The sequence below is a fragment of the Zonotrichia albicollis genome, chromosome 4, assembly GCF_047830755.1.
Source record: "Zonotrichia albicollis isolate bZonAlb1 chromosome 4, bZonAlb1.hap1, whole genome shotgun sequence".
NCBI lineage: Eukaryota > Metazoa > Chordata > Aves > Passeriformes > Passerellidae > Zonotrichia > Zonotrichia albicollis.
This window is the reverse complement of record NC_133822.1, coordinates 14,520,771-14,546,842: the sequence shown is the minus strand read 5'-3', so window position 1 is coordinate 14,546,842 and position 26,072 is coordinate 14,520,771. Positions and strand designations below refer to the sequence as shown.

Below are 26,072 nucleotides of genomic sequence, written 5' to 3'. Positions count from 1 at the left end.
GCCGCGCCGCGCCTGCCGTGCCGCTGCCCCGCGGCGCTGGGCCGGCGCCGCGGTGGGGGAAGGGGGCGAGGGGGAGGATGCGCGGAGGGGCCGGAGGATGCCGCGGGCGGGGAGGGGGGGCCCAGGGTGCTGCCGCGGGGGGCCCGGCGGTTCCGCTCCCTGGCAGATGCTCCGACCATTGTGCTTTTGCTGTTGCAAATAGAAACACTGCTCACCTCCTCACCTCTCCTCCTCCCCTCGCCAAACAATAAATGCACACCTCAGGGCCCTCGGCGCTTCCTGACTCTGCTTCTCTTCTGCAGGTGTAGATCTGGAAGAGACTGGAAAGGAGGGTGGAAAAAGCAGGGAGGTTATGAGGCTTAATAAAGAAGGTAAGTGGATAGTGCTGGCACACCTCTCTACCTGTCTGTCTCTTGGTGCTTGTGAATGACTGTGGTTTGGCCTTGACAGGGTGGTCTGATAGCATATGGATTTCTCTGCCGTGAAGAACGTTTCAGGGTTGGATACAGGCAGATGACTGCCACTGTGTCAACTTCTTTTGAAGTAAGGGTATAACAGGTGTATACACGCAACTGACAGATGTGGTAAAAGATGAGACAATTTTGAGGCAAAAGACAGCTACACATCAGTGGCCATATTGGATTTTTTTGTGGACCCTGTCCCTTGGTGCAACATTCCAGTTGCTCATGTGAAGATAAGCATATAAACTTTAAACATTATATTATTATTATTGTTAGCAACTTAGTGGAGATGTTTTCCCATGCAGTGAGAAAGGGTTTGTTACCATCTTTGAGTTCTTTCACTTTAGCTCAAATCACATTTTGTTCTTCATTTGCACTGCTGAGTGTGACCTACAGTCAACTGAGCAGCCAGCATCAAATATTATATCAGGTTACTCTAACCCATGTATATATGCAAAACCAAATAAAATTAGTCATTTGGGCCATAACTTCTTCTGGTGCCATCAGTGTGAACAGGCAAACTCCAGGTTAATGCTATTTGCCAGTATGCCAGGCCTGTCACAGCTCTGTCTGCTGTGAGAGGAGAAACATTTTGTTTGTGATGTGTGTCATAAACATCATGTTGAGGTAACACCTAATGGAAGCAGTGAAATAGTTCAGGATGCTTTTTCAAGTAGCTTTGTTTTTGTTTCTGTTTCATTAAGAAAGTGCTTTGCGTACACAACCTCTCTGTCTTGGGAAATACTTCTTGGGAAGTCAGTTCATAATGAACAATCCCATCATAGTGAAACTTTGGTGTGACTTACCCATGCTGAGAGAAATCCCACTATTACCTGTAATGTCATAAAATATATTCTGAAATTATGTGAAGTTTCTCATTACATTACAGTTGTCATTCCACATGCATTCGATTTTGAGCATCTTGGCAGCTCAAAGGAATCTTATGTTTTCTAAACAAGCTCTTGAAAAAAGAATGAATTAATGAGTAATGTAGATTTGTGTAATAAACTATAAAATTGCACAGAGTATGCATTAAAGTTGTTTAAAATACCATAAAACTTCCTTTTTAAAAGACCTTTACAGAGATGCCAAGGTTGATTGTGTTCCTGTCTTGATTCTTACGTGCCTGAACCTCTCTATTTTGTCAGCCCAAAGATAAGTTAGCAGCAGAACTGAGATTTTCGTGAAGTTATTTATAGGTAAAAGGTTCAAGGCTCTGTACATATATCAGTAATGTTGATTCAAAAATAATTGAACAAAAATTTTGCTACTTCAGCTGTGCCTTCATAAGGGGCTTAATTTGTTGAGATAAAATGTTTTTGCACAGAAGTCCTTGAACACAAATTCCTGTTAGAAGCAGGGGACATAAAGATTGAAGCATCTCTGCTCCTTAGTTACACATAATATGCAAATTGTTTCCTAGAAAGATTCAGTGTAAATTATCAGTTCTAGTCTTGTTTGGTTTTTGGGGGGGTCAGAGACTCCATCAAAGGAATTCTATTTAAACTCACTAACCAGAAAAATTACTTCCAAACAAAGCATAATGTCATTGCTGACATTATGATCATGACAGGTGTGAAGCACTTACTGGCTTTTATAGTACTTATGTCATAATACCGTGTAAAAAAACCAAAATTGACTGTTATATTTAGAAAATAAAAAGCCTTAGGGATGTTATTGCTTTCAAGTAGTAACTTGTGTTAGATCACATAGAAAGAACTTCATGAAGTTTGAATAAATGAGTATGTATTGAAATATTTCTACTGTATTGACTTAGGCAGTCTGTTAATACAGGTGTCTTCACCACACCCATCTGTGTGTCTGAACACCCACTGTAAATCTTCCTTGGGCCCCACAGTCCTTATTGGTAAAGGTGGGGGAAGATTTTAAGAGTTAGATTGGTCTGCAAGAAACATTTCTCATGTATTTGCAGAAATGCGCTTGTGCTTTTACTCTGACCTTGCTCGTGTGTTGTGTGACATGTTGAATTTTTTTGCCTGCTTCGTTCATAGATGAGGGTTGTGGTTATGATAGTTCTGAAAACAAAACCCAACTCCTTTTTTTACAGTCCTATCAACTTGAGTAGACCTTTGTAATGGCATCTGTGGTGCCAGGAGATTGTAAGTGGTGTCTTAGAAAAATCAAATGTTACTTGTAACCTACTTGTATCAAGTAACCAGGGGCAACGGATAGACAGGATTTTAAGTATCAAAAATTACTGTTCTGTTTGATAAAGATAGTGTAAAACCTGATCTCTCTGCACTTACTGATTATTTGTCTGCACTTCCTCATCTTTAGTTGATGTGACTAGGTTTATGCAGCCATCCCTTTGTAAGCAGTTTAGCAGGAAGGCTTTTCAGATGAGTGAGACTGTGTGCAGAGCATGGTGGGAGCTAAAGAGTGGGAATATGTTGGTTTTCAGACCACAACAAGGTGTTTCACTTTGGTTTTGTAGAAAAACAATGGTGTTAGGTGGTGAAAAGTGATTCCACTTAGCTTGATCCCCGCTTTGCTGCCTCCTTTCTGGTTGTGTCCCGTGTGTGTTTAGGGTGGTGGGCTGCTCTTCTTCCTTGCCCTGGCCCAGGAGGGGATGTGGGAGGCAGCATTTCCTGGAGGTGGGGGTAGGAGCACTGCCAGGTGTCTGCCTGCCCAAGGGGTTGCTGCTTGCATCCCTGGGCAGAGGGCTCACAGTCTGACTGTGCTGTTCACTTCTGTAATGCAAGGGATGCACTGGGGCTGTGTGCCCCCTGTGCCCCATCTTAGGGGTAAAAGTACAGACACAGGAGTATTGCCCACTGCTTTCCTTTATTCTGCAGTGTAGATGTAGGCAGCACAGAGGGAGAGAAATTTCCTGAACGTTTGTTCAGTTTTCTAGACAGAATTGCTTTTTGCATGCTAACACTTACTCTGAGTTTTCCTATAGCAAATGCATTCTGTCCATGGTTGACTTTTACTGGCATGTGGATTTGTAGAGAGGGGATTACAAAGTTCCAAGTGTTCACAGAAAATGAGAAGTTTTTAATATAAATGTTTGTGCCAGAAAAGAAACCCCAAAACTTATCTGCTAATCTAATCAGGAAACAGAAACAGTATTGTGTAACTTATCTGACAAATCACTGCCAAGCAACCAGCTTGGCTAAAAGAGGGGTTATCAGAATTAGAGCAGCATTTGGAATTTATGTTGAATTTTAAAAGGTTGAATGGCATATTTGAAGAATTGAAGATTTTCTTGCAGATAGCAGGCATAGTAAAAGAAGTATTTGAGAGTTTGTGTTCTGTAAAACATCACAGTTACTGTGTGCCTGAGGCAGGTACAGTGTTCTGTTATTATGAGCCATAACCTGTAGATGATTAGAGATTAATTTTGGAGGCTTGTGTTTTACTTTATCCAATATCTGAAAAATAATAGAAGAATGGGATTTTTTTTGTTTCATGTACAGGACTTGTATTAATAATTGGTTTAGTAATGTGCAGGCATTGATTGCTATAACTGTTTGTAGATAAACACAGGCTGTAAAGGAGCAAAAGATATCCTTTGAATCTTTGTGAATTACAGCAGAGTTAAGTATGACCTGTGGCATTTAGGTCTGTGTCTGGGTACTTGGTGTCATAGTCAAGTTCACTTTCCCAGTTCAGTGGGTTTGTATTATTGAAGTTTCAATCTGATGATGTGTGTGTTTTGTCTTGGATAATCTTTTCACAAATCATAGTGATTCATTATTGTTTGGCATTAAGAATGTTATGTAAAAAAATTCTAATTGTCTTTCTGATTTTATGTTACACGATTTTTATTGTTCCACCTCAAACTTGACCATTTTACTTTATGATTGCACATGGAAACTGGAATTTTAAATCTATTGGATAATTGTTTACAGTATATTTTTTTCCTATTTTGACTTCCCCCCACAAATATATGGCAAAGTTTTTTGATAAATCATAAGAACAAAATTAAAGGGATACTAATTAGTCTTGCTTTCAGTATCTTTTTAATTTTTCAGAAAAACATTGTGATGATCTTATTGTTCTTCTTGGAAAAATAAGAAGTTAAGGAGGTTAGGTGGTGGTAAGGAACACTTCTATAGGGGGAAAAAGGATGTGACATACAACATTCTACTTTATGAAAAGCAAGAGGAAGAGAGCTAAAAATTATTATGGGGAGATTGTGAAAGAAGAGAAGACAAAACCAGCTGGTTAATGTAAGCATAGAGATTGGACTTAAATTTTATTTAATTATTATTTATTTTTTGTTTATTAGTGGTTTGCCTGTGCTGCTATTTGTCTCCTTTATAAAAATACTAAACAAAAGAGAATAAAAACATTCTCATTTTACTTACTGCCTTCATCTTCCACCTTTTTGTGGTGGTAGGGAAAGTTAGAAAAGGCTGAGAGGGAAAGAAAATTACAACAAGGTTGTAAACACATACTCCCAAAGAAAGAAGTGAAGTTCTTGAATTTAGACCATCATAGTTGGTGATTTGGAGTTTGGTTTTGGTTTTGCAGTGGGAAAGGAGAGGATTGAATGTTGTATAATTTTCTTTCTCTTCTCTGTAAGCTAAAATACTCTTCCAGAGATGCTGATTCTTAAACAAATGTAATATTCTGTGGTGCTTGATGAATGAAAGAACTGAGAATTGGCAGGGCACAAAACTGTGGCCTGCCAATGGTAAGAAACTTTTTCTTACCATTCTTTATACTGGGAATAAGAACAGTAAGCAGAGATCCCCATGGGGTCTTTGTTTAGGGTGAGAAATGACAGTGGAATTGAATTCTGGTGTGCATTCTGATGTATAAGTGACTGATCGGTTCTATATATGATATCTGGCTCTGATATTTTTATTTTTTCTTATATGGACAGCTTCTGCAAGGGGGTGGCATGTCTCCTGGTTATGGCTGTCACCTCATTTAATGTGTTTCAAGGAATGATGACAGAGGAAGAATGAAACATTATGTATGATAGTGCCCAGAAAATTTAGTCAGAATTGTAGTTTATCTTCATACTTACATAGTTATTTTCTGAAACCTGTCCTTTAGTTCTTCAACCCACACACTGGATAAAAGGAGTGGAGTAATGGTAAAGCTCTCTGATCAGACATTCTGTGTTTTGAGTCAAGATTTTGATGGTTTTGGATATGTATGTATAACTGTCGTACTGTAAATTACTTCATTAAAAAATCTGATTTTGCTAGTTGCACATATCTTGATAAAATTCATTATTTGTGCAACAGTTGTTCTGAAGAGGTTAGATCTCCTGTTGTTTAAGGTACCTTTTTTTGATTATGTGTGGGGAAACCATGTGTGATTCCCTGTCAACTGACAGCACTGTCACTAAGGATCTGTCTCTGACATTTCTTCTACTAGTTGTAATTTATAACCAGACTTGAGAAAGAGGGAAATTTATGTGTTTACTAGAGGGTACCCCAAGCCCTGCTGTCACTACAGAAAGTAAATGACTTTGTGTATCTAATTTTGATTTAGATGTAAAAACACGTGTGTGTCTTCTTGTTGATCTGCTTCTGTGTGTAGTTAATAGTCTGTAATAGATGAAATATAGATTTCTGTGTGTTAAAAAGAGACTACACAAGAGCTGAACCATTTCCACTGTGAAAGGGAGTAATTTCTTTGAAATAGGCCTTTTTTCTAGTTAATTAAAAATGGGGACATTATCAGGTTCTGTTTTACCTTTGGGCAAAAACAAAAATACTAGCCATTTAACCAAGGCTGAGGTGTATGAATGAGATGAAAGCAGTGGAAAATCCTATGGAAAACATTTCAAATTACATTTGAAGTTGTGAATCACAGGAGTCCTGTAGGCAGAAAGCATAGGTTTCTGATAGTCAAAGTGAAAGGTAGTCACTGCATGCATTACTAAGAAAGATCACCTTCAGTAAAAATAGTATTGTTGCTATGAGTGTTTCTTGAAGAGTTAACTCCAATATAAGTTTATCTGAATGCCATGACTATTCATTATTCAGAGTGATTTTGGAATAACTAGCAACTTTTTGGAATTAGCAAACGTTTGGAATAACAAACTAGCAACGTTTTGGAACTAGCAAACGTTTGGAATAACATGGTTTGTATGGGCATGGATTAAATTACTGGATCCTTCTGTCTTCCAAGTTCAGCTTGGTGCAGAAGTTTAGCTTGTGTTTGCAAAAGCTGTTTGAGGAGTTAATGGTGCAGGATGCCAGGTGAAGCTAGTGTCTTGAAGTAATTAACATGCAAAAAAAAAAAACCCTTGGCAAATGCTGTCGTGATCTAGTAAGGGTGTTTGACAGAGGTCTATTAGCAAGTCTATAGCAAGAAGTCTTTGATGGTTCTTTTGCTGGATGAGAAGGGTAGAAGCCATGAGAGTAAAAATGGCCCAGTTTTTTATCACAGTGCTATGCAGCTGACTAAGCTGACTCAAATTGAACCAAGAATCCAGCACAGCTACTTGAAACTGATATGGAACAGAGGAAAAGCAACTATGGCATGAATAATTTTTCTCTTCTTCTCTTCTGTGTCCCATTCTGTGGTTGATTTTAAGGGACTGATTTTCTCATAACTTTTTGTATGGCTTATTAGGAGTTGTGCCTGAAAGCCACTGATGTTGCTGGGGAAGTGAGCTTTCTGATTGCTCTTGGTCTTGTACTTATAAAAATGTCTTCCCTATTTCTGAAATGTTTTGCTTATTATTCAGTAATTTCATTTCATATTTTACTGAGTTGTATTAATAATACAGTGCTGAAGCCCAGCACTATTCCTGTCTCTGTTTTCTTGACAGTAATTAGAATTTACAATTATTTGGTCTTCCAGCTGCTGTATTTCTTTCTTTGTGTATTTACAAAGTGTGTGCTGTTTGGCAAAAAAAGAAGGGGAATTTTCCCAGATCAGAAAGAGCATCAGCCAGAAGTAGCAAAAAGCTTGCTGACAGAAGTTCCAGGTTCTGCAGAACTGCTGGTTCCAGTATCTGTCTAGTGCAGTTTCACTTAGTCCACAGGCCCCTCCTGAATCATCTGTGAAACGGAAGCAGTTGTATTGTGACAGAGCTGTGCATGGTACACAGGGGTCAGGCTGGCTTCCCTTTCCGCTCCCTGGGAGCAGGTGTTCAGCAGAAGAGACAGAAAAGTGACTGATGAAGTAGTATCAAGACATAAGAATGACTGGCAAAGGGCAAGAGTTCCTGGGGTCTGATTAGGTGATCTTCTGTATGTTCTTTATTTTGTTTATATTGATTTCTGTTATACAGTGTTTTATGTTTTCTGTCCAGTCATTTTTTCTCTTCCTTTTCCTACTGCAGGGGACTAGACATAGGGGGCAGGCACAGTCTGGGAATTTGCAGTTATATTTGGATTGAACACTGCTAATGTCATATCAGTAGTTTTTGAGAAGTTTGCTGGATCAAAATTCTCTTCTCTAGCAAGACAAGGATGGGACTGGACATCTCCAGTAACAGAATAAGGTGACTTGAGCTTGTCATCGTTTTGAGCTGAAATGGTCAGAATGGAAGCAGAGATATAAAGAAATGTAAATCATTAAGTGTGTTCACTTTTTAATCTCTGATAAGTATCCTGTCCTGAGGTGGCTTTCAGGCTGGCCACTTGTGATTGTGCAGATTAGGTAGATTATCTAGTGATAGCATATTCAGGTTTTTTTTTAAGCTGCTCTTAGTTATATCTTACTGAGACAGGATGATATGATGATTTACATCTGAAAGTTTGTTGGACCCATGCCACCAGAGCAAACACTGACAGAGCCAAACCCTTATTTGTTTGGGTCTGATAATGGAAGTAGTCAGTGGACAATGATCTGGAGGAATATAAGTAAGTGATCTGTTACTGCATTGACTAGGGAGGCAGTATTGTTATTTGAATGATCCTGATGCCTAGCAGCCCCATAAGGCACTAGATGCTACTCTGCAGGGTACCAGCAAAGGGAGGAAGGGTGTGTGCTTGTGTTGTGCAATTGTGCAGCAGAGAACTAATTTTTGAATGTGTGACAAAGCAGGAGTTCTAATATTGACAAACAAAAGCACTTAGTTGCTCAATGTGCTTGATGGTTGACTTTAGCCTAGACTAAAGTGACTTTCTTAGAACCATAGCAAGGAAAGCTTTAAGGTGATATTTGGGTGGCAGTGAAATAATTTTGCAAGAGCTTAGGAGGTATCCTTGCTCAGGTGTGGAAATTGGCCTGAATGAAAACACAGGCTGGTTGTTGAAAGCTTTGTAAATGGATACTGACAATGTGAACCAACTAGAAATGTGAGCAAATGGTGTGACAGCAAGTAGGATGTGGACAGTTTAGTGTACATGAGACAGAGGAGCCTGGAAAGCAAAGATGAGTTGTTCCCAAAATTCAAATTTGGAATGGAGGATTGTGCATAGAAGGATGCAGAGAGTAAAACAGTATGACAATATAGAAGAAACTTTAGAAACAGTGTGAACAAGCAGGATAATGTTTGTCAACATGGAAAATAAGGAAATATAGCTAATGTGAGGTGAAGCCTCAGACAAACCTTTAGTTCTGAAGGTGTTTATAGCAGACTTTGTCCTAGGGATACCCAGGAAGAATCATTCAGATGTGGATGTAACCTGAATGAACAGTTTAAGAGAGAAGCTCCTGCAAAGATGATGTGGTACTTTATCTTAGTATTTTATATCTGAATGATGGACAAGTTGATTATTCTGTCCAGGGTGATCAAGAGAGGAGGTGCAGAAAAGAGGATAGGAGTGGTGGGATCTAAATTCTGTTCTGGCTCTATCGAGCTGAAGCTAACAGCTACTCAGTGGCAAGAGGTGTCAGATAGAATGAGATTTTTTGTTTAGATGTAAATCTACTGTATTTGAGACTGTTCTCAGGAACTGAATGTAAAATTCTCAGACATGAGAGCAGCAGCAAAAGATGCATCTCAGTGGAGGCCTGCTAGAAGACAAAGGAAGTCTGCCAGTACTCTGTGTAGGGATTGGTACAGGAAGGATGGGCAGTAGGAGAGGGGAGAGTAATGGAAGTCAGAAACAGAGCTTCAAAAGGAGAAAAGCATCTAATTTTTATGAAGAACACACAAGAGTATGGGGGGTGGAAATGATGAATTTGTGATGTTGCAATAGTAAAAAATTTTTAGATATTTTAGTGAGTATAGTTTCACTGTATTGCAAGGGTCAGATGAAGGAAACTCACACTGAAGTTAGAGACAAAAGTGTAATTTGTTATCAAACAGAGCATAATAAGCTTAGATGTGGAAGAAGGGCAGGAAGAGTAATGTGGTTAGAGAATCAAGGAGTTAGAAGCAGATTTCCAAACACAGGAAAGACTGATTGACTGTTCTGCTGTTCTGTCAGAGCAGGAGGAGGAAGGAGATGTGAGGTATGGGCTGATGAGAGTGAGCCAAGGAGAGAGTGGAACAGATGTGTTTTACATCTATTGTACAAGGAAGAAGGGAGAGCTATAAGGGAGAGAAAGAGAGTGGGAAGGGAGAATGTGAAATGGTTATTATGTTTTCTCGCTTTCTCTTGGAATAAATATTTGCATTCTATTGCTGAGAAAGAAATAGATACAAAAGAAAAGGTTTGAGGAGTGAGTCAAAAGTAGGAAGAAAAAAGGCTGAAATTGCAGGTGTGGGTTCAGCTCAACTGGAGGAATGGCACAGATTAGTAAGCAGCAGGAGAGAGAGAGAAAATGTGCAATAACCTCATTTTCAGACTGGTTCTCTTTTCCACTGCAAATTCTAGGACAGGCGAGAATATAGCAAAGAAAATGGATGTTTAAGATAAGAGTGAGTTCAGGATTGGTGGAGTTGGACCTAGTATTAGCAAGCAGAGCAAAAATCATCACAGAAAAAGAAAAAAGCTCTTCAAGGAGAGAGAAGAGTGTGTGGTCATATCTATCACATAGCATGATGGACGTGAAAGTAGTAGTTCTGTTCCTTCCTGCAGTGCATCATAAGTACTCGTATGTCTACATGATCTGTCACATACTGAAATTGACTTGTGCTTCCTGCTTCCAGAGCTGAGCCAAGGCCATGGGATTGCATTATCGTGGACTGGGCCCCGGGTGATGTGGTGCTGCTCAGGGTGTATCAGGGTGAGAGCTTGGGCACGGTGCTGCAGTAACCATGGGTGTATGGCTTGTGCTTGTCTCGCAGGGCAAAGCAGCTTGTTCCTGTCTACATGCTACAGGCAGGCATGCCTTATGATACAGCACTTTTTGTTTTTTTTCTCTGAGAAAGCAGGAGAGTCATTTTAGAGGGGTTAGATGGAATGGCTGTCATTCATGTCATTCAGTGTCTAAGAAGTTAATCTCAGGTTTTCACATCTCTTTAGTAGATCTAAACAGCTGTTTAAAGAAGAGGAAGATGCTGTGGGAGAGATTAGTTCCTTCACGCGCAGAGCATTGAGCTGATTCCTTGACTTGGAAGGCTTTATTCATTACCTTGCCTGCCTTTCCCAAGCAACTTTCTGCATGTCCCTGTATGTTATCAATGTTCAGTCATCCCAGCAGCTTGTACACGTCACCATGCAGAGGTGCTGAGAAAACAGGAAAAGAAAAAAAATCTTCAGATTTTCTCTTCAGGGTCTCTCAGGTGGTTGGTTTTTTTGTGCTCTATATGAAGTTTTGTGGTTCTGATTGTATTCATGCTTTTGCTATATTTTTGGCTTTTTAGAAATCTTGGAGAACCTTGGGCAAATATGTTAAGAAACTGGATGTATGGCAATGGAAAAACATGAGGAGAAATGGGAGAAAAAATGTTTCAGCTCTTGAAATTATGGTGAGCTGTGTGTATAGTGCTTTTAATAGAGTCTTCGAACATTCTGTGCTTGGTGTAAGTTTTCTTCAGCTTCTCTCATAACTCACAACACACTGGGTGTGAACATTAACAAGCCTTTTAGGTATTTAAATTTTGAAAGAGGTAATGCAGCTTTACATATTTTTGAGTTTCTTGCTCATCAAGAAAAATTATTCTTGACTGCATTGCTCAAGGAGGGAATGCTACGAATTTTATTTTGTGGCATTTATTATTCTTTCCAGCTTTTCAAGATACCTGTCACTATTCTGACTGTTTGTTTTCTAAGCTTCTTGGGAAATCAAAGGTATTGTAAACTTTTATCACTTTCCTGGAAGGTAAGAGGGTATCCTCTATGGGAGTTCTTGTAGGATTTTCATTTAAGTTTTTTTAAATTCCTTGTAATTAAGCATGTATTTGGAGAAGTCCTAAAGAGATATGTGATATATGTGGTCAAATGATGTAATATATATAAAGTGTTAGCTTTGAAACAGGAAGATATGGTCTGTATTTCTGAGAGCTTCCAATACATTTCAGACAAAACCATAAGTAGTGTATGTTGTGAAGACAAAAATCAGTCTATGAATGCTGAAAAATTTCATGCAGTAAGCTATTTTAAGGAGGAATTTGAAGGAGGTAGAGAATAATTAGTTGATGTGGAGGAAGGAGGCATTAAAGCTGATAGTACAGCACACAGGAAAGTAGCATACAGAACAGATTTCTAGTGAAAGCAGCTCATTTGTAAAAATAAACTCTCCCTGTTTTACTAATATTGTCTTACTGTCTCGGAGCTGGAAAGCAAAACTGATTGTAATTGCCAGACTGCAAAAATAACATAAATATTGAAAGATAAATCTTAATCTTTCTTAACTCTGTTCCCTAAACATGACCTCTATTCTCCAAATACTTAAACATTGCCTTTATTATTAGGCTTCAGCCTCATCTGTTCTCTTGAATAGTGCCCTAGTTTTGCTACTAGGCAAAAAGTGAAGAGAGACTAACACATTGTGTATGCAACAACATTTGTCATTCTTTTACACTCTTTCTTCTGTATTAGTTCTTTTCTGCCTGTTTGTTTGTATATTACAGGCTTGGAGGGTAAGTGGCATGCAAAATTCTAAACAGTTTTGACTCTTGTTCTCAACTATCAACCTTAGAATGAGCCTGTTGTGTCCAAATTTCTCTGAAGTTTAGATTTTTTTTTTTAGGAGAACCCTTTTGAATGTGGCCTTTCCATGGCAGATTTCTGATTTACCATTTGCTAGCATGGTGTGCTATGAAAACAATACACAGAACAAGTGCTTTTAAGAGCTTGCTCATTTTAGTACTGTGAGGTTATGAGAGAGACTTTCCCTGTGTTCAGAATTATTATATGGAAGATGCTTTGAGTACTAATCAGGCCAATGTGTATATATCCAGAGGAAAGGTATGAAATAGGATCCAGGTCAGTGTGAGGAATGGCAGAGGGAGTGAGTGGATGGGAAGAATCACAAGAAGAAACAAGTTGATTACTGATGTTTATAGATCACCTCTCTTTGTAAAGAGGCCCATGGTGTCCTACCACCTATGTGTAGAAATGTTTTGTCACTGAAAGAGGATGGGCAAGCATGGCTGCTGCTGCTGAAAGACTAATCATACGTGCACTGGAATTAACTGAAAGAACACTGGAAGCCTGCTCTGTACTGATAGGGTGCAGTCCAGTCCCCACTGAAGAATGTTATTGCGTAACAATTTCAAAAGGAAAGGGAAAATGCTTTATTTCTAGATCACAAAGAGAATACAGGCACACAGAATGTATTTATTTATGGGGGGGGGGAAGAAAAAGCAAAATACCAGAGCATGTTACTTTTCCCTATACAGATTGTGGCAGGCTTTATTGACTAGCACTCTGTTTATTGTTTCTCAAAGGTCAGTGGCTGCCATTGCCACCAAATTTTGCTTACATTACTTTATTTACATTACACCAAATTTTACTTACATTACATTTACTTACATTAAAGTAAGGACTGACATACTTCAAAATACATTGCTGGGGGTTATCTTTCTCTCAAAGAACAGTTACCCAAGCCACACTTAGAGGAATAGGTCAGCTCTGGTTACAGCAAAAACCCACAGTAATTCACCATATTTTAGCAAATCACCACATATTCTAGTATAGTGCCTTTCAATAATTTTTTAATTACTTAAAGGCAGAATTTGATGTTGCTACTCCAAAAGCTAGATTGCTTGATCCTTTGCTGTGCAAACATTACCATCACCTTTTCTGCACCCATCCACTCTACCAGTAAGGATCATGGACTTTACCAGATATGAGAGGATATCATCTTATAATCTCTAATTGGATTTTTTGGGGCATTTTTCTTTTTGTTGTGTTGTGAAAATGGTCATCCTAGATACTTCGTGATTTTACTCGGGTTTCTTTTAAGTCCAGGATAGAAAGGGGAACTAGCTGGTGATACAGTAATAATTAAAGATTATAACTGGCAAGTAATTTTCACTACATGGATAGATTTATAACATTAGCAAATCCTCCATGACTAGCCTGCAGCTCTGCCTTTTGTCTGGAAGAACACTGGCTTTAGCCTGAAGCAATTTTTCGTTGTGCCCACCAGATTTTGCTGAGAATAAGACCTGCTGTGACCACCCAGCACCTCAAGAGGTGAATATATAAGTGAGCATCAGAATGCCATAGTGCAAAATAGACTGGAAATGTTCAGTTTATTGAATTAAATAGTGGTTTAAAGAGAGAGCTTTAAATTGGGTAACTATTACATGATTGCAGTGTAATCTTTCTCTCTGCAGTTTTTCTCTTGTAAAATACAGGCACTGAATTTATACGTTTCATCACTCTTGCAGCTTTGGCAATTTGGGTTAAAAATACATATTTTTTTCTTTACAATAAACATGTGAACTTGGTCGTGGTCCATTCTGAATTTTTTGTATTTGGAAGAACTAGATAGAATGTAAGCAGAGACGGAAGAATTGCTTTTGAGGGTTGATTAATTGCAGTGTTACTCCTTTTGCAAAGGGGTCTTGAAGGAGGCTGAAAAGCACAACTGGGAGAGTAGGGGGAGGTGAATGCTGCTACATTTTGTACTGCTTTACTGAAGTGTTGTATCCCATTTCTCACGTCCACATCTGGTGTTGGAAAAACTGGAAGGAGTTCAGAAAAAAGATACGTTAATTTAAGGCCTGGATAATCAGCTTTAGAATGGAAGATTTAAGAAGCTCAATCTATTTAGTTTATCAACAGACAGTAGAGGCTACCTGATAAGTCTATAAGTACTTAGTCAGGGCAAAGGTATCTGACAGTTAGATGGTTCTTTGTCAGGTAGATTAAGGGGATTCTCGTGGCTGAAAGCTGAAACTAGATCAGTTCAAACTAGAAATAAGATGCAGTTTTCTAATGATACAATTAAATAGGAACAGCTTATCAAGGGCTGTAGTAGACTCTGTTGCACAAAATACCTGCAAAAGGTCCTGATCCTTTCCCTGGAAGCACAGAGGGCTTTAGCCATGCAGAAGGCTTGGGTTTGAGGCTAAAATAGTATGGCTAAATTCTGTGGCCTGTTTTAACATAGAGTGTCGGTATAGACCATAAGGAAGATTTTTGTTCTAGCTCCCTAAAATTTCATATGTTGTTACTGCTGCTTTTGTTAACAAAAGAAGTTCCTGTGAAAAAGAAAAAGCTTTCTAATGTGGTGAGTGAGAAGGGACTGTCCTCTAACAGCAGGTAAAAGAGGAAATAACACTTTCCAATCTCGCTTTGTGTTTTTCTGGTAATCAAAACCACTGATATCCCTCCAGTCATTAATTCTAAGCATAACTTAATCATTTACCAATGTAATTGTTGGCCTTTTCAGAAGTGTTACAGGTAGTTTTTGCCTTCTCATTGTAAGGTCAGGTAATTGACAGCTGGACCCAAATGCCTTCTTCAACCTTGTTTGCAAAGCAAAACAATCTTTGTCAGCAGGTTTTCCCTGGTGCTGCCTTCTTGGCCATGGATTTATGAGAATATAGCAGGTCAATCTTTGTGGTAGAGTAAAAGGTTCTGTTATTTCTAATGAATTGTATCAGAACTCATTTTATCCTAGTTTTGCAAAAGAGTCAGTAGGAGTTGTTTGAAGGATATTGGTACTTGTATCATTTAGTTTGCCTCTTTTTTGTGAAATCATCAGCAGTATGAGAGAAAGTGTCATGGTTTTTCTTGGTTATGCTGACAGCAAGGCAAATCAGTGCTGATATAAGGTAGATTGTACTTAGATGGGAAATGTCTGTGGGGTTAAAGGAAGCACCTAACCTGCTTTTAGAGGTTTTCCCAACATCAGTAGTTCTATAACTCTTGTGAACACTATATACAAAATAAGTGAAGAGCAAATGTGCTGCGTCTTAAGTTTATAAATTTTTCACCCTCATCCCCTTACCAGTATTGCTGCCTCCAAAAACTGTAAAAAAGGAAAGCGTGAATTGGTGTTCTAAACAAGAAAATAGGCAATATTTAATTTTATCAGGATTTGGGGCATACACACCCAACAAAAACTAAAGAATTTCAGTACTGTGGAATAGTAATTAGTTGGAAGGGGTAAAACAAACTGTGAATTGGACAATGAAGTTTTCTCCAAGTACATGTTGGTGTGTGTTCTATTGTAGAACCATGTGAACTTTGAAGTTCATGTGAGATTTTTCTGGTTGGGAGTGTACAGGGTTACACATATCCTGTGCTACCTTGTAGTGATAGCATGAGGAGATTCTAAAGGTTCAGGAAATTTGGTCTTCCTCAGTTCCTTGTTGTTGCCTGTGACAATGTTGCACAGCTTGGTGGTTATCTGATCCATCAGTTTTTGGCTGAGTAGTTACAAAATGTTTAGAAGTTTATATTTGGAGTCACCTTTAATGTTTCTTGTATAGTGAGCTGGACTGAATGTTTGGACCTTGGCATGGTCTCCTCAATAGGTGTATCCTGTTATCCTGCAAATATTGGATTAGGTAAGGATCTGCTGCAAGGCTGTGGAATATTAGCAACCATGCTAAGATGAATCACATGATTGGTCTGCTTAACCTTCCCAGCATCATTTAATCCATGCCTGCATTCAGGTAAATTGTATTTGAGATTGTGGCAAATGTGACAACAAAAGATGATATTTGCTTTGACATAAGGCACTAAAAAGGGTAATTTCTAATATGAAAGCAAGAATTCAAGAAGGAGACTTGAAACCCTGCAGGAGGGAGAGATTCTTTAGAAATTGGAGGAAATAGTCAGATACGGTTACTCTGCTGGCAGGGTGTGTCCAGCCAAGGCAATGGTTTGTTGGGTTGTGTATTAGGCAGATCTGTGTCACTGTTGCTGTTGGATAGGGAGCTTTAAAATGTATGGAACCTCAGTGGTACTGTAGAAAGCTCAAGGCTTCACCTTCCTGTGAGGTACTTTTATGGCTGTTACTCAAGCTGGAAGTTAAGAGCACCAAAGTTCTTACTTCTCATTTGCTTTCTACAGGAACAAAGTACTTGTTGAACAGAATCATGCTCTACAGTGTCATGCCACAGTCTCAAAGTTTAAACGGATTAGGACTGTCATCTTACTGAAGTTGTGCCTGCTTCAGAAGAAGTAAGATGCAGAGCTTTAGAACCTCACATAGCACGTGACAGCACCAAACTATTCGGGGCATTTTCTTGCCTTTTTTTATCAGTGTCCTACCTACAAAAAGGCAAGGCACCTTGAGCCATGTGTTTCCATCTGATGTCTATTGATTACAAAAAAGCCCATCCTCTCTTCCCCACTCCCCTTGCCAAAATGTCACTGCTTGCTTCTGCAAGAGACAAATGGCAGCAGTCATACCAGAAGAGTTCCTGTCCTGAAATGTTCAGAAGCCTGCTAACTTGGTAAAACACTATATTCTTGATATGGCACATAGGTCAAGTGCTGGCTCCAGAAGGGGAATATGCCCATCTCTGTGCATCTGATGGAACTGAAACTCTGCTTTCTTACTGCCAGTCACCTGCTAAGAGAGAGCCACGCTGACCTGTCAGGAGAGAAAAATGTTATTTTCACTGTAGTGACTCCTCAGGATGCTACAGACAGGATAGGTTCTGCAATGTGGATGTGGAAGTGTGTTATTTAAATACTTTGAGTTGATGTGAGAGCTTAAGGATGCAGAGAGCTGGTGCAGAATCCTGACAGCTGCATCAGGCCATCTTTTAAATTGTGCTCTGGATACACTAGCAGCAAAATGCAGTACATTTATTTGCAGTCTGGAAAAGACAAAGCACACAACAAAGTTAGCTGAATTAAGGTGAGGGATGGCTCTGGGTGTTGCTATATGCTGAAAATCTGCAGGCAAATTTCCTAAAAATATATGCACGTGTGTACACATACATTCGTATATCTAGAAAATTGTCTGGAATCATCATTGCTCTTGGGTTTCAAGATTTTTGTTAAATATCTGGTGATTCAAAATTACCTTCTTTCAAGGTATCACTTAACGTTCCTTGATCTAATATTACAACTGTTTTACAGTGTGCTGGGGCTCTTTTACCTAATTGAAAACTGGTTTTAATCTGTGATACATTTAAGATTGTTTGTCTTGTTTCACTAGTCATATTTTAATGATTTTTTTAAAATTACAAGAAATCATACTGTTATTTATTTATTTCTCTTTTGAGTTTCTTATTTTGTTCCAGCTGTCTTTTTAACTGGTTTAAGCTATAAAAATATATAAGTTGAACTGGTGTTTGGGAGTTGGTAGATATATATCTGTATTTTATATAGCTGGTATTTTAAGACAATTTTTGTCCATTGTCAATATTTTAGGAGAACTGTTTTGCTTGTCAGAAATGGCTTCCTGAGAATTCTTTCAGTGATATTGCAGTAAAAACAACAATTGAAAAAGAGCAGAAGCCTATACCTGGGGTATAGGTAAAAAACTTTCACATGATATACTGGTTTGAGAGATGTCTAGGGCTTAAATATGTTTACTGTCAGTATTTAGTGTATTGTCTTGCAGGTGTTGGTTGGGAACAGTTGGCCCTTGCCTTTATTCGCATCTGAACTGTTTCCTGCCCTGAGCAGACAACCTGTAGTTGGCATCTGCTGCCAGTTAAACATTGTTGATTCCTTAATGGAGATCTTTCCCTGTGGCCTCTGGACGGTGAGTCTGGCTGGGCACGTGTCACTTTGGTTTGGCATTACTGCTTTGCTTCTCTGTGCTTATCACCTCCTCTGGGAGTGTAACTGTAAATGGATGGAAAGGGGCTTCAGAAGAAAACCAGATCTCTCTAATGTAATAAAATACCTAAAGTATGGAGCCTTTTGTTCTATAAAGGTAAATAAGATACTTCTGCATTTTGAAAGTGCAGCCACCTTTTAGGGATATTGTTGGTTACATTTCAGTTTGGTTAACAATTTACTCTTTCAGAACCAACAAACAGTTTTAATGCTTTAGTAACATACTCCTCTAAAGCACTTGGCAGGCTGCATAATAAATTAAGCCTCTCAGGCTTTCTGTGAAGCATCACAGATGGAGAAACAGAGGAACATGGAGAGGCCAAGTGACTAGCTCCAGACATCTAAAATAAATCTTTAGTTGTATTGCTGGAATGCTATGGTTAAATGCACCTGCATATGGAAATTGTGTGAAGGTGAGGTGAATAAAAATAAACAAATTGCTGCATATAATTGCAACACATTATGTTTTCAACAATATTCACCTTAGACATAGATCTTGAATTTACACAACACAGCTAGCTGTATCTGCATGGGAGCTACATCCTCCTTACCACTGATATTTTTATGAAAGGTGATGGAGGACCAGGTATGTATGTGGGAAGTTGGGGATTGACCAGCCACTGCTTTACATTGGTGCTGTCAAGTTAAGTTTTAATTTTCCTTTGTCTGAGGAGAGAAAACTGCTTTTTGGTCTCTCCAGCAAGTGCCTGTCTTAAGGACTGTCTTACAGAAGAGATTTTGTCATTGGAATAGGTGTACTTTATTTCTTACTGTTCTTTTTTTGTTTAATTGTTTTTAAAATTTGCTGTTCTTGCAGTCAGCCAAAGGTAGGTACTTAGCAAAATCCAGGTCTCATGTCAGACAGCACTGGCAAAGCTTGCCTTGGAGTATACAATGTATACAGGAATATCTGTGTACTGCACTCCAGTAACCTGTGTAGTGAAACCTCTAATAACTTGGAAATGGGGGGTTCTTTTTCTTCAGAATTTGTGTTTAGATCAAAGGAGTTGGCAGAGTAACAATTTGATGCTCCTGTGTGTTCCATAGCTTGAAGGAGGCTTTCCTTCTCTTTAACAGGTATCAGTTAATTATTTTCTTTTTAAGAAAGCAAATTGACTCAGAGTGCTCCTGTGGAGTTAGTTCATTCAGAGAGACATGTTGCAGCAAGGAGCTTGCTTGTTGTCTGGTGTGTAATATCTTCTTTTACACAGTTTTGAGTTGCTCCTGGCTTTTTTTTTTTTTTTTTTTTGTGGTCATAGCTTTGTTTTAATTAGAGGGGTTTGAGCAAGTGAAAGGTTGGAGGGGGCTAGGGGTGAGTGGAAATTACCGTGGAGTAGGATGGGCAGGAGGAGCCAGGGGGGTTGGTACGGAGGCAGGGTGTGGGAATGTATCATCTGAAGTTTCAGGGGATGTGTCCTGCCTAGTGCTGTGACCTCTTGCCTAATTTGCTTTGTGTAAGTGCTTCAGATATGCCTAATGGGAAGACGATGGGAGCTTGCAAATCATCAGAATCTGTTTGAAGGAGTCAAGAAGTGTGGTAAATGATTAAGGTTTTGTTTGCTTAAAGTGTCCTGAGTTTTGGTGTGTCTGGGCTACTGACTGCTTACAGTTCCTTTGGTATGTGTGTTCAGCACTCTGCACAGGCAGATAAAGGGCAAAGTTTTCATTAACAGCAGCATAGCTCCCATCATGAATGATATCGCTCACCTTACACGTCCCAAATGTTTCTTAAAATTTCAGAATATGGACTGTTTTGAAAATGTGAAGATTCCTTTTTTGTGTGAGTTTGTAAAATCTTGAAGTCTTCTGAATGTAACTGAGAGCCATGCAGTCAAATCCTTGCATGTGACCTGAGGAGATCTTTATATTCTTGTATGCAGATGTCATGGTGATAACACAGTAATCCAGTCATTGAAATGTACTTTGTTCTGTAACTTTCAATAAAGTGAAATGCAATTCAAGTGTGTGAAATAGCAATTGACAGTAGAACTGGAAAAAAATAGTGCTGTATTATTTGAATTTTCTTTCTTTCTTTTTTTTTTTTTTTCAAATTAAAAATATTCACCTGGAAGGAATGCTTTAGATTTTGGTTTGTTTGGTTTTTTTTTTCTGTATAGCATATAATTTTGGTGAAATTTTAGTAGAGGTGATTTTATTCACAGTTTCATCAACAGTTTTGCAACAAGTTTGATATTTTGTAATGCTCTGTTTGCACAGAGGAAGAAGTCCTTGTAAGATTATTGAAACATGCAGTTGTAAAGCACTTGGAATGTAAACAGTGATTGTGAGCTAGCTGTCAGTATGTTATTTTAATAAGAATTGGGACATGTTTTGATAATTAACTGTGCATGAATGATTACTAGTGATTTTTATAGTATTACAATTTCTTTTTCATGATTGCTCCCTCTCTCTCTCTTTTTTTTTTCCTCTCTTCTTTGACAAGGGGAGTCATCTGTTAATTTCTGGTAGCTACCCTGGTGATACTAAATCAAAATAAGTTAATTGTGAATGGCCAATTGGTCAGCATCTAAACTGTAAGTGGTAAATAGTTGCAATATTCTCCTTGCTGTAAAGTAGAATTCTGAGATGAAACTCAATATTCCCACTTTAAGTCTGTGGAGATATAGGCAAAAAAGTTTGAATCCAGGATTAAATCTTAGTTATGCCTGTGTTTTCTACTAAAACCATTTGTGTATTGCTCTTGGATTTAATAGGCAATGACTTTGCTAGTGTTAGCTGTAAAATTCAGCTGGTGCATGAAAAAGAAACTGCTTTCACTTAAATGGTGAAAGAATAACAAAGTAGAAATTAGCAAGTTTTAATTTGTGTTTATGAAGAGCTTAGGATGATACAATCAGGAAGGAAAAAATAACACTCTTTTTCACTAGCATGAAACCATGTTGAAAAAATGTAATATTATAAGATTTTTAGCAGTTTGTAAAATGCTGTTGCAAGTATCCTTCAAGTATTGCAAATATAGGTAGGATAATAAAGCTATAAAATAATTTTTCAGATACTAAATCAGTAAAGAAATGTATAGGTAAGGTGTCCAAACTGCCTTAATTCTATTGCATCATCATGTAACTATTGTATCATCATGTAATTATGCAGTAACTATCTATCCTAGTAATTTACTCAGAGTATGTGCTTCTCCTTTCTCACTGTTCTTGCAGGCTTTTTGCATTGCAGAAACATGTTACAATCACAACAAAGAGAGTCCAGTTTTATAAACGACAAGGACTCTTTACTCTTTAATGCTTGCAATTGAGAGACAAGTTTTAAACAGAGTCAAATGACCACATTTTAGATGTCAAATAATGTACTGCACTTGAACATGGAGACTTAAAATAACAAAATGTGGTATGAAGCTAATTTAAGAAGCTTTGAAGGTGCTTTGTATTTTAACATTCTGGAAGAAAGTGTATTTGGGACTTAAAAGTTCTTCTTAGGCATAGGCTTTCTATGATGAAAAGATATTTATGATCATCCTGGATGGTATTTAATTGCAGAGTAGTTGGATAGATCATTCACAGAAGCTTCATTAACAGGGAGTTTACATTAACAAGTTGTGTCTGCCACTCAAATACACAGTTCAACAAAGCTCATATGTCTATGCAAGACAAGATTGTTGAAGTGCACATCACTAACATGGAGGTTTTGTGAATGATACTCCAAAAATGCACTTTACAGATGTATATGGTCATTCTCTGTGCTGTTCTGGGTGGAGTGTTAGTGCTAGTTGGTGTTAGTGTTAGTTTTTTCTATACTCAAGTATTTAGACTCCTTAATGAAGAATTTTACAGACTCTTTTGATTAGAGTAATGATTCTGTCTGGTGTTGTATTACCCTTCATTACCTTTCATTAAGTCCATGCACCACATTAATTTCTCACCAGTCTGCTGGCAAGATTCCTGAGGCTGGTACCTTCTACGGCTCTGGTGCTGCAGGAGCACACACAGTGCAGTCCTGTGCTGGGATTTGTTGCACCCCTCAAAATGTGTATGTACCTCTTTCATCTCATGCAAGCAGCTCCAGAGTTTGCTCTGGTCTGCAACTTGGAGAACATGCAAATAAGTTTTAGTGGACAGATGTCAACTCACATGGCTGCTGTGCCGTATTTAGGCAAATTTCTGTTGAGGTTCTTTTTGTTTCAGAAGCTGGAGTTTGTTGAATTCAGTCTTTTGGAAAAGTAGTAATACCAGTGGTGTTTTTCCAGATGAAATGCTGTGATAGGAATTAGCTGTCACTTGTGCCATTGTAATTATCACATGAAGTTGCAGATGAGTTGTTAGCATTTATTCAAATGTGCATAATAATGGATATACTTCTTTTCTTGTGTGATGCTTTTCGTTCGTAAATTTGGAAATGCTTAATTATAAGTTACAAATGTACATAATTCCTCTTGATCTAAAGGGAAAGACATTAAGAATTGAATAATTTTTTCTAGAAACTTTCCCCATAGAGGATGAAGGAGTGCAGGGTTTGACTCCGTCTTTGTTCACTGTCCTGTCTGTTGGATTATGCAGTAATTAGTAACAGCAGTCCAAGGACCTTTACTGTTAAAAGTAAATGGGGGTTAGGCTTGTTCCTTGTGATAATGTGGAAGATATTTTTGTTAAATGGGATTGGTGAAAAGGTGTCAGAAGTGTTCTCTGTCGATACATCTTGATGAATTTTTATTGCTTTATGATGCTGGAGTGTACTTGAATTCCATGAGACAAGGCAGTGTATTTTTGCTCCTCTGTCTCCTTTTTTTCTGTCAGTTCAAGGCACTCTTGAAGCCAGATATGTGCCAGAGAACGGAGTGTCTCTGAAAAGCTGTGTCTTGAAGTTTATCTGGGAAACCTCTTGTTCCAGTGACCCTACAATTAGATAAATCATGGAGTGCTAGGGGGCACAGCAGACTTGAGGAGAAAACGTGAATTCTAAACACATGAAGAATCAGTCTTTAAACAGAACTGATTGGTTGATATTTTTTTAGTTGTTGAAGAGCTAGCACAACACTCTTAATACTGGATGAAATAAATTAGCAACTGCTTCCATGCACCCCAGTCCTCAAAAATAAATGAACAATTGCTTTTCTACACCCAAATCCTCAGAAAAGGATAATGCTGGAAGGGAGATTGCTCCTAAGCAAAGTTGACAGGCATCAGACTGCAGCATAAGAAGTGTTAAGTGGTCTGCTGATGTCAGTGAGCTGTTAGGTGGGTGAGATTGATGCCGAAGCTGGGTGGAGGTGAAAGCATCGCTCTGGGACCAGGCCTTGTCAGCAGAGGTTGTTGCCGACCTGGCACACGTTTGTGCCACGAACCTGAGACAGTCGCTGAGCCAGAGTCATTTTCAGCAGCTTGCTTGAATCTTGGTCAGGTTTTCTTTGTGTGTGTTTAAGGATGTTCTTAGCAGCCCGGTAAAAATGCCTTTCATATCCTAATTTCAGTCAGGTGTCAACAGCAGTGAAGCTGCAGTGTACCTGCTGCAAGGAGTGTTAGCCTGGGGACTGCTCTGCCTTCCTGGTCAAATGGATCTGAAATGTTTTTATTTGTACCTCAGTGTAGCACATCTCAACTCAGCCTGCTGATCCTTGATCATCAGTGATCTTCCTTTAAAGAGAAAGGCTTCTGGAGTCTTAGAAATGCTACTTTGTGGTATTTGAAGAAGAAATGCTACTTAGTGGTACTTTTCCCCTTGAAGTATCAATCAAGTACAAACTAGTAAGTCATTGCTGCTGCCAAATAGTGGAAGGTGATCTGCTGTTGTGAAGAGCAGTGAGCTGGAAAGATCCTTGTAGTAGTCGTGTGTTTAAGATTAAAATTAGGGAAATCTGTTATCTTTCCGTATTTTGAGTAGTTTATTTCACAAAAGCCACCCATTTTCTCCTGTCCAGGAAACAAACAAAACGGCTCCAGAGACATCTGAAGCTTTCCCAAAACTTTTGAGAAGCTTTTGAGAGCACAAAAACAAAATTCTGTTTTTTTTTTTTTTGTTAGATAGTGGGTATTACATATGTGCAGATGAGAATATGACTTGTGCAGTATTCATTGTAGCAGAAATTGAAACACAACAGTAATGTGATTGAGCTAATAAACTGCTTCTTTCTTTCATTAAAAGGAAAGAGCCCCCACTAATAGCTTCTATTATATTAGCATGTATGCCTTTGAGTGACAATATTAAACCAATGATTTGTCTCAGGAGTAGGTACTGTGCAACATAACAAGTTGATGACAGATACAAGTAGTAAGTGTGTCTTCCATTGCTTTTCATTTCTTTCTTTTGCTTGTTCAGTACTACTAGATGGGGAGGTTATTTTAGACTTGCCCTGTAAACTTTTTTAAGGTCTTCAGAACTGAAATATCTTGATAATTCAGAGGAAAACACGTGGAGTTTCTTCTGCTCATTCTTTAGTTGATACAAGTTTGTTAAGGCCTTTTTTTTTGCTTGATGTAAGAACAAAAAACTTGTTTTTACTCTCATTTAATGGCAGCAAATTTCATGAGCTTGTCTTGCTAGTAGAGTTTGCTCCTTTATAGAGTAGTCACTTTAACGGCAAAGCTTTATTTTTTGTGGCTTTAAATTGTGGTTGATCCTGTACCTTTGAGAAGGTGTAGCACTCCTGGAGGAAGGAAGGAGGCGGAGGAAACAGAATACCTCTGAATACAGTGTGTGTGTATATATATATATATATATATATATATATATATATATATATATACTTTAATGTGTTCATACTGAAGATTTGATGGACACTTTAGTGGCATACAGACTTGTGTTGACCTGAGCCCTTCAGGACCATGTTCAGAGGTAAGAACACTCCCTGAGGTGTCCAGCAGGCTCTCGTTGTGGACTCTGTTAGTCCAGCAAAGCTTTTACCTCCTGCAGTAAGGATGGGACTGCTGTGCCAGCACAGAGTGCTGCACTGCCTGCCTTGTTTGTCTGTAGGCAACATGTGGAACCAGCAGGAGCATATTCCTATCCTGGGAGATGTTTGTGGTGTGCATGAAAGTGTACTGTATAAATCTCAGTGTAAGAGCTGATGTGTATATGCTTTTTCAGAGAGTGCAAGTCTGATTTGAGTGATTGCACTTGCAGAGATAATTATTCCCTTGAGACCAGAATTCTTAGAATGAGAGCTGTTGTCTGTAGTTGTGTGATAGTGGAACTATAGGCTGCTCTTCAATTTGTAGGAATTTTTTTGCAGTTTTATCTAAGTGGCCTTGGGGTAGATATTTTGTATGTTTAAATTTTGGTTAGGAAGTTTCTCATTCATCTTTCCACCTCCTGTTATTCATTAATATTTTTTCTCATGTATCTTTCCTTGGCATAAAGTCCTCTAACTGAAAAACCCCTCAGCTGAACACTTTAAGCAGTAGCTTGATCTGTATGCCTACAAGAAAGAGAACTAGATCTGTTTCATTTGAATCTGTGTGAAGGCAAAAGATGATGTTATTGAAAGTCTATCTGAAAGTAACTTTCTTCAGAGAGTTGAGTTACATGAGAGGCAATATTCCTGAAAAGAGGTGCTGTTACAGGTGTGCAAGGCAATACAGAAAAAGCTCAGAGGGTTGGCATAAGAATTATTTGTGTCCATTTAGACAGTATGTTTAGGCAATAAATTTCCATTTAAAATCCAACT

General features: G+C 38.5%; 1 protein-coding gene across 4 annotated transcripts in view; it reads left to right on the top strand.

Annotated features, from left to right (window-relative positions):
- Positions 1-26,072, top strand: part of ATXN7L1 (ataxin 7 like 1) — a 111,473-nt gene that overhangs the window by 324 nt on the left and 85,077 nt on the right. For all 4 annotated transcript variants that reach the window (XM_014264162.3, XM_026790814.2, XM_005482656.4 and 1 more), the window contains exon 2: positions 303-371. In XM_014264162.3, the coding sequence (XP_014119637.2) occupies positions 303-371 (69 nt within the window). The remainder of the gene's footprint in view (positions 1-302; positions 372-26,072) is intronic.